Genomic DNA, 9117 nt, shown 5'->3' with positions numbered 1-9117 from the left:
TTGTTCGTGGAATTGATATTATTTTGGAAATAAAAGAAGATTAGCCATATCACAAATAGGAATGGCAATGAGTATTTTCTTCCGTTTACATTCCGTCTGTCTCACTTTGTCCTCGTCGCGTTTCACTATGTTAGATTTTCTGTTGTTTATTAAATTGATCTCTTTATATGTTTCTTCTGATATTATTTCCGATTTCTTTTACTTGTATTTTCCATCGGCAAAACTTTGGGGGGGGAGGGGGAACTCTAGAACTATAAATTGGGCATGAAAAAATATATAAGCTGGGTAAACATGATTATCTAACAGTTGTATTTCGTAAGAAGTAAAATGTAAAACCCCTTTTCGTGTGGCTAGACTTCATCTGTTTTTTTTGCCTAAAGAACAGAGAGCTAAATAGGTCAGTTTATTCAATGTTGTGGTTTCGTTCCCCTTGGAGAATATAATCCAACATCACAAGTTTTAGGCTTTTAGCAGAAGATTTAATGCCCCGACTTGCAAATTAACTTCTTTGACTGGACTTGTAAATGAAATTGCACTGTCAAAATGGTTCAGTCCATTTGAGCTAATTAAGATCCAAAGTAAGAATCCATGTGATATGAGCATTGCATCCCCCTCTATTGTTTTACATGTTTTGAACCTAACCTTCCGACCCGTGCATCAAATATTATTAAATTATCTTTGAACTTTAGGATTTGCATATATTGGTTTGCCTACTTAATATTTGTAAACACTGAACATGATACATTGAACTACTAGTTTGAGAAGCATTTCAAATGAAATATACTGATTTTTACTCACAAATGTTACTTTAACCCCCCCCCCCCCTCCCCCCTCTCCCCCAAAAAAAATAAAATTGGTAAAGATAATGTACAAACATAATTTAACTTTCGACTACTTTTTTTCAACCTCAAATATTATACTTATTTTTTTCAACTACAACCAAATTTTGCCAAACGTACGGCATGCTTTTACAATCTTAAAAGCAAGAATTCTAGAGTATTTGAACTGCACTTCAGACCTAACGATCCAGTCCTGCTCTAACTTCAAAGAATTTGCACTCTTCCTCGCCACTTGTCCCTAGTCGAAAGTAGAACAAAATAAATACCTCGTTGCTACTTGCTACTTTCAAGTCCTGTCTATATCGTTTCATATGTTTGTTGAGGAACAAATTTGGTAAAACGTTGTCCTTGTTTAGGAACAGAATACCGGTTCCAAGTCTACGGGAGTACACAACAAAATTCAGCAAGATATATCTTCAGGTCCTGTTAACAAAGGCTTTCTTGATAAAAAATAATGGTACGGTAATGTCTGCTTGACACAAAGCCAAAGGTAAGTCTACAAAATCTCGTCACCCAAGTAACATGAGAGGGCAAAGAATTGGAACATAAACGACATTTGAGCTCTCCTTCAAGCTTTTTACCACAGTTGCTGCAAGGTCTTGCCTAAGATATAGCTAGGCTCCTTTGATGGTGACTCAGCACATTAAGATCACAAGTTTCGAAAGAGAGCCAAAACTGCCGAGTTGTGATGTAGATCAAGATGGGCTATTCAATAATCACAGCTCAATGATCTATGAACGGTGCACCGTCTAGGAACTCACATTAGCCAGCCCTCAGGAACTTTGGTTATGTTACTTGCCCAAAGTACTCCCAAGTCAAAAATTTGATTACATCCCCACATACAGAGATTGATCACATATCCAGTGAGGCCCTCACTGTGAGGGTAGAAGGGAAATATTCGTCTTGAGTGTTTTCCGTGCTCGCCAGTGAACAGCTGCTGCAGTTTCTGATGTTCCCATCTGAGCAATAGTTAAGAAAGGATCAGCACTAAATGCTTACTCATTTATCCGTAGTCCAAGAGTAACATAAATCTTCACAACTTGACAAGATAGTAAATAGCAGTACATACAACCTTTCCGTCCCATAATAAATAAATATGTTACTATTAGTAAAAGCATATAACAATAATTAGATCAAGATCTGTGAATCCCTCATTTAAAAGCTTAAATTGCAAGAGAGAAGACACTTGTATTTGTTCATTTTAAGTTTATAGTCAGAGTTAAAACAACGTACACCTTTTTCCTCTAATTCCAGCATATCTCTAAACCTTTTTCCGTTATTTGTTTAATGAGAAAAGTATCGGGCTCGCAAAAGGAGGAGAGGGAAACAGCACTTACCTTAACTTCCATATAATAATAGTCTCGCCACAATCCAGTATCTTGATCATAAGTTGTAAGCGCAGTCTCATACAATTTCCGGGCATTTCCGAGACTAATCTTATCTCCACTAGATGCAAGGTTCAATTCCAGATCAATGCAATTTCTATATAAAGAAAGTCCTGGATGCGGTAAAGCAAGAAATCTGCACAAGGTTGTCAAACATCAGTCTTGAACATATATCATTAATGCTGTTTAAAGAACAAATGAAATATCATCTAGCATCTCAGCACCCCTAAAATTGATCTCATACATAGGGAGAAGTTTTGATTAGGTAATACTGAATAACAAAGTCAAAAGACTGGAGAAAACCCTTATAACTCTCCAACATCTGGAAGTCCCTTGAAGAACCCAATACAAGTTTTGAGTTTTTTGTACCAAGGAGGAACCAGGTTAACCTTTTCGGTAGTAGAAAGAAATCGAACTAACATGGTACCTAATTACCTAAACCATCTTTTGAAAACTACTGATTAGCTAATACAATAGGGAAGAACCATGATTGATTCATCTAGTGATCCAGTTGGAAGTGGGTTCATTTTGTACTTTATTCCCCAAAACTGAAAAAGTGGGTTAGAGATAGATGTCTGCACATTTTCTTCCACAATTTTAAACAAGTCTATTTTCAAGTTAACATAAAAGAACACATTCACCATAACAGAATAGTTTATCAAACATAAATGTTTGCACTATATATACATGACAACAATCAATCAGCAGTAACATACCTCTTATATAACTCTCTAGCACTCCCAAGTCCATCCCTTTGCAGAACAAAATTGACGATGGCAGAAGAGAGGGAAAATCCATCATCACTTCCACCATCTTTGGCCAGTGAAATCATAGAAGTCTCGACTAACTTGTCAAACTGTTTTTGAGTGGAAAAATATTTGAGCGCCTGCATAATATGTAATGTAAATGGATCATAAAGAAGCTTTTTAAAGGAGTAAATGGATCTAAGAAGTTCAAGCTCATATATATCCCACTCTTTCACAACTTGTAAAATTAAGGCACAGAAGGAAATCAAACACAATGGCATGTAATAACATTACTCGGGAAAAAAAATGATAGCTTTGCCCTCAGAAAAGAAATAAAGAAAGCCTGTTGCTTGATCAAATACCATGGAACGGGCTCCTAGAGCTCCCATCCTTTTTTTTCATCAGTTAGAGCTCCCAATTCCCATCCTAACAACTACTGGAAAAGAAATTAGTGTTTTCTTTTGGGTAAGATTTGTTTTAAGTCTCCACATCGACAAGGACAAATCCTGCACTTCCTATGAATGCTACTCTATACCAAAAAAGAACAAAACAACAGTTAAACTTGTAGCCATGCGCATGCGTCATTTACTTATACATCTTAACATGGTCAACAATGTAACATGCACTGAATTCAATGAAATCTGTCAACATATAAACACAAATCTGCCAACATATAAACACAGCTCAAACTTGCATTCTGTATGTAATATCTCATGACGCCCTAAATGAATGCTTCCTATGCCAAAAAAGCAAAAAACAAATAGAAAAAGAAACAGAACACAAACGACAGTGAAACAGCATAACCATGTACATGTGTCATCCACTGATACATCTCTAACATGCTCAACAAAGTAAATGCATTGAACTAAATGGAATCTGCCAAGATAAAAGCACCACTCAAACTTGTATCTTATATGTATTATCATATGAAAGCCCTCAATGCTTGCAAAAGGAATCTATTCAGGTAGCAGAAGAAATATTGATATGTGCTCTCGGAAAGCAAGATCATATATCACAGCTAAGACAAAAAGAGCAATAAAGTTTCTATCATGATCTTATAATGCATGACAAAGACTCTGAACAAGGATGGTTTTTGCTTTGGCCTACCATAAGCCATATAGTTTCTGCCTCTGATACGGGAGCTTTCGCTAAAACATTTCTCATGAGTTCAAAGACAGAAGACAGAACTGCCTTATTTGGAGTGCAGTTCTTCTGGATAAGTCTCATTTCCACCGAGAGCCGTAAAGCCCATAGCTGCACTGCTTCTGAAAATTTTCCAGAACACAATTTCTCCGCCAAAGTCTTAGCTTCATCTACTTTCCCAAGTTGCAATAGAAAAGAAACATGCTGACAAGCAAGATCCTCTGTGATGCACCCCATGGTTTCAGCCTTTTCAAATACTACCAGGAGATGTGAAATAGGATCCATAGCATGACTAGATGCACCGAAGTGCTCAGAAGATTGACTGCTCTGATTTCTAAAATGAATGACATCCATCAAGAACTTTGAATAACAATCAAACATTGAGGCTGAAGGCACAAATTTTAAACCCTCCTCATAAACCTACAGAATTGATGCGTGTAACCTTGTCAGTAGAGGACAACTATACAGCATAAAAAAGAGAATTGCAGACAATGAATTCTCCAAACAACCCCCCTCCCCACCCCAAAACCCACAAAAAAGAGTATCAGAGTTTGCTACTCAAGAACATACAACTGCCTGCACCTGCTAGTGAAATGAGAAAGTTATACAGGATATTCCGAAAAATAGTTGTTTACTAGTGAACTAAAAGAGTGAATCAAATCATAAAACTAAACGAAAGGAAGACATTGAACAGTAAAGCACAGGCTTGGGATTATCTTCACGTTTCATGTAAAACCAAAGATTTTTGGCAGATGTCATCTGACTTAGTCAAGGAAAAGTATAAAATTGTCCTCGATACTCGATAGTAAGTTCAAGTCAGTGTTTTGGATAGCGTGCGGCGACAAATAGCGACGAGGGCCTGCTTCACTGAGGCGAACAGCGAAGCGCTCGCCTTTTTTATCTGAAGCGACAATTTATAAAAACTAAAAACTCAATAGCAATAATATATTAAAAAATATATCAATTCAAAAATTAAAAAACTCAATAGATAGTCATAGTAGATTCATAAACTAAAACAAGCAACATCTATATGCAATTAATTCTGCTCTATAAGACTAACGGAGAGTAACTTTTAGGTTTGATTTGAACTATGAAGAAGCTCTCTGTCTAATTGCATCTGCCCGTATCCATGATTAAAAAAACAGAGCAAAAAAAAAAAGAAGAGAAGAAGAAGAAAAAAGGAAGGGAAGAAAGAAATAAAGATAGAAAGAAAGCTAGCTCAAACCTCAAAGAACTCTCTGCTGCTTGCTCGAACGCCAAAAAAAAAGAAGAAAAAGGAAGGAAGAAAGAAGACTGAAGAAAGAGGAAAGAAGAAAAAGAAAAAGAAGGAAAAAAAATTGACAGCATTGGTCGAAGCTAAAAAATGGAGAGCAGAAACTAGAAGAAGAAAGGAGAAGAAGAAAGAAGAAATGGACAACATACCTGGGTTATGATGTCGCTGATGAACGAAGAAGAAGATGAAATCCCAAGCTCTAATATTTAGTTTATTGATCAAAAAAACAAATGGAGCCCTAATTTGTATTTTAATCGTTGTTTGGTCGCTGCCTTTTCTTTCTTTTTATTCAAAAAGCGCCGCTACACATCGCCTCACGCATCGCAGCGCCTCTCGCTACACATGCAGATGCACTCGCCTTTCTGAAATCGCCACGCAACAGAGCAAAATGGCGCCGGCAGCTCGCATCGCCTCACGCTATTAGCGCTGAGGCGAGCGCTATTTACAACATTGGTTCAAGTAGCATGTATAAAATTGTCCTCGATAGTAAGTTCAAGTAGCATGCACTGTTGCACATGAAGGAACAATCTCCAACCACATTAGAAGATGGATACTCAGAAGGGTAATTCCAGAATTTATGCCACCTTTTTCTTAGACTGAAGAACAGGAAGTGGAGCAAACAAAGACTGAGGATTTAGTCACGAATTAAGAACCTTCATTTTCAAATAGCAAGCGTAAGTTGCTGGCAAATAACATGTCCTTTTATATGATCTTAGACATGACAAATCAAACTATCATATTAGACAAGGCAATTTAAGGCAATGGATTACAACATCAAAACTGAACATGTCTGGAGCAACTAAGGTTTAGAGTTACCTGAATTGCTGTGCTTAACTGATCAGCTGTCATTGCTTCAGTACTCTCTGGATTATTAAGATCAATCACTTCCTGTCTTGCAAGCCAATCCCAATATTTTGGTTCTTCGGAAAAGTCCCGTTTCATATCAGCAAGTATCTCATTTCGCATATCTTCTGAATGAGCTAAATCTGTTGCTGCTAGTATCTCAAGACACCGTGTTCTTAAACTGAAACTGGAAGGGAGGGCTTTAATAGAACCACTGTAAACTGTCCGAAGAACACTTAAACCTTGTTCCCTAAATAAATCTAATTTTTCCTTTGGGTCTCCTTCGTGAAGGTTGGATAATTTGTCATCCTCTCTTTTATCATCAAGGGCCATAAATAATTCCTTGTTCTCATCTCTCCACTGTTCCTCTTTAGCATTTTTGCCAGAACGAGCCAATGTTCCCTCATCTTCTCCTAACACGACTTTGCGAGCCTTTAATTTATTTAGGTATGTAAGCTCCATCCGTAGATATTCTACCCACAGATCCTCAGAAGTTGGACATGCTCTCAAGCCACTATGCATCAGGGCACGAGCAGCAGCAGCATTTAAGTTGTTGTCAAATTCCCAAGCTGCAGCATATATCCAAACTCCAGGCACCTTAGGGTGAAACCTAATTGCCTGCGCCAGGGCCTAATGAAGAACAATATGAATGAGAACAGCATAAGACACCCAAAAGCACAATTTCGCATCATTCTCAACATTTAATGATTTGACACAGAATGTCATCAAAGTTAAGACTCCCTCATGCTCCAAATCCAACTTGAACAATTGGCAAATTTTAGTCTGATTAAAATCTATATCTAGCATCTAGTAAAAAACCTCGATTAGCTATTCCAGCTCATTTTTTCACCGTTCTTCACCACCATGTTACCATGTTAGACTCCAGCATGTTTTAATATCAAGAGAATCCGGATAAGCCTTATGCCAAGAACAAGCTTGAATCTCTTTTCCATTTAAGAAGACAACCTATCAAATTTCCAGATGATTCTGGGAGAACGGAATTCATAAATATAGGAGGAACATCTAAATCGGACAGATTCCTCCATTTGACCATGTCGCAAATGATCATATGCAAGGGCATATATACAGGGAAGAGAACCAAGGATTGAGCAATATAAATTGTTCGTCAAATCCAAAGAAAAAGTATGAGTTGAAAAATAGAAACTTGACCACAGAATAGACTTAGTTAACCAACTTTAGAAATTATATAAAGGTGTCTTGGACTGCCATGATTAGCTATTATATTCAAAATATGCATTTAAAGACTGCAACTTTGGACCTTTTATGTAGAACAATAAGTTCATCAAACTCAACAGTTTGCTCAAGGTGTAAAGCTAATTTTATTCTGGATACCCTCAATGCTTGATAAATGGAACTTTATCTTATCAATGACATTGACATTTCAACAGTAATAAAAGCAAAATTACCCACCCACCTCACCAACCCCAGGCCTTCCCTCGTTATCTCATCTAATGTTCTTTATTTCTAATGTTTTAGAACTTGTTTGCTCCCCAATAAGATTCAAATGTCATCAAGAATCAATCAACTATACCTCAATTCCAAATACTTCGTTATATCATTCCAATAGAAAGGATCCCTAATTTATGTGATGTTGTGAAGCTTGCTGTCTAACACAAAACGAATATATCTGTGACTATAATCCTTAAATTGTTTCTGAATATAAAGAGGTGTTAGTTTTTTTAAAAATGGACTAAAATTGAAAGAGTATCATTCAAATAGTAAAGAATTACTAGCATTTAAATTTTTGAGTTCTCTAAACGTCTCGCTTGTGGTACAATAACTAGTTTTAGGGATTCAACAACTCCACCTCAGTCCCAAATAAGTTGGGGTCACTATATGAATTCTCACCGGCCTACGTTTAAACTCATCTCATGCCAATAGAAGTTTTGTATATTTTCAACTAGTTTAAGGATAAAACACTAAATTTGAGCTACAAAATAAGCAGGTTTTCGCAAAATGTAAAACGTACCTTCTTCATTCGACCATTCCTTCGCTCCCTACAAAACTCCAAATACTGAAACCAAAGCTCTATGTCGCCCTTAAACCTACTCGTCGCAAGCCGATAAATCTCAATAATCCTAGAAACTCCAGCATAATCCGAAACCGATTTCTTCACCTTCCTATCGCCCGTTTTCTTCATCTGAGCTTTCTTACGTAGAAGTCGAAGAGCATCTAGACTTTTCTCATAATCAATATAAGCAACAAAATCCTGCTTTAACGGGCTAGGTCTCTTTAGCCTGTACTCGAATTTACGTCGTTGTTTAACTATTTCCGCTATTTCATGGCGGCTGAATAAGCCGCGCCGTTCTAGGTCGTCTAGCTCAGGGAGCATTCGCTCCATCTTGTACTGTACCACATCCGCCATTGCTTTTACTCAGTCACTGCAAAGCTGGAGAAATTTGATTATTTTCACAAATCAGTATAACTTAACAAATTTGAGGTGTTATAATGAGAAGCAAATGAAATATACGTTAATTTGTAAGTGCTTACCGATAACCAGGAATAATGATATCGGCGTCGAGGGTAGAACTTAAGGTGTTTGCAGTAGAAAGAGAGGGAAGGAGCAAGGTTTGCGACAGAGGAGGGTTTAGGAAGAAAGAATTAGGCAGGAAGCAGTTCAATTTGGGCCAGATTTGATTGGTAACAAACCCTTTCCTGATCTAGCCCATTAAATTTGAATATGGGCTTGGTCGAAGCCCTTCGTGTGGTAAAAATTCTACAGGCGTCCTATTTGGTCACCCTCATTTAATTTATACCCACATTTTAATTTTTTTTTTAACTAGTATCCAAAGTATAGATAACTTCAGGCCTTTTTCTTTTTCCCCTCCTCCTCCTCCTCCTCCTCCTTCTTCTTCTTCTTCTTCTTC

The 9117-nt window shown here is 37.2% G+C and overlaps 1 protein-coding gene across 3 annotated transcripts; it reads right to left on the bottom strand.

Moving 5' to 3' along the window:
- Positions 1–1260: 1260 nt before the first annotated feature.
- LOC107807360 (uncharacterized) lies at positions 1261–8896 on the bottom strand. 3 transcript variants are annotated; one of them, XM_075234232.1, is made up of 7 exons: positions 8741–8896; positions 8220–8631; positions 6203–6859; positions 4078–4533; positions 2941–3110; positions 2177–2360; positions 1261–1798 (listed from the first exon to the last, which is right to left on the bottom strand). In XM_075234232.1, the coding sequence occupies exons 2-7, from the start codon at positions 8613–8615 to the stop codon at positions 1712–1714; spliced, it is 1950 nt and encodes a 649-aa protein (XP_075090333.1). In that variant the 5' UTR covers positions 8616–8631; positions 8741–8896; the 3' UTR covers positions 1261–1711. The 3 variants fall into 3 exon arrangements, with proteins under 3 accessions (XP_075090333.1, XP_016487203.2, XP_075090332.1); XM_016631717.2 differs by having other exon boundaries at positions 8220–8639; positions 8741–8880; XM_075234231.1 differs by lacking the exon at positions 8741–8896 and having other exon boundaries at positions 8220–8733.
- Between the last annotated feature and the right edge of the window lie 221 nt (positions 8897–9117).

Source organism: Nicotiana tabacum, chromosome 17 (genome assembly GCF_000715075.1).
Source record: "Nicotiana tabacum cultivar K326 chromosome 17, ASM71507v2, whole genome shotgun sequence".
Classification (NCBI taxonomy): Eukaryota; Viridiplantae; Streptophyta; class Magnoliopsida; order Solanales; family Solanaceae; genus Nicotiana; species Nicotiana tabacum.
Note: the sequence above shows the minus strand (reverse complement) of the source record. Positions and strands in the feature narration are given on the sequence as shown.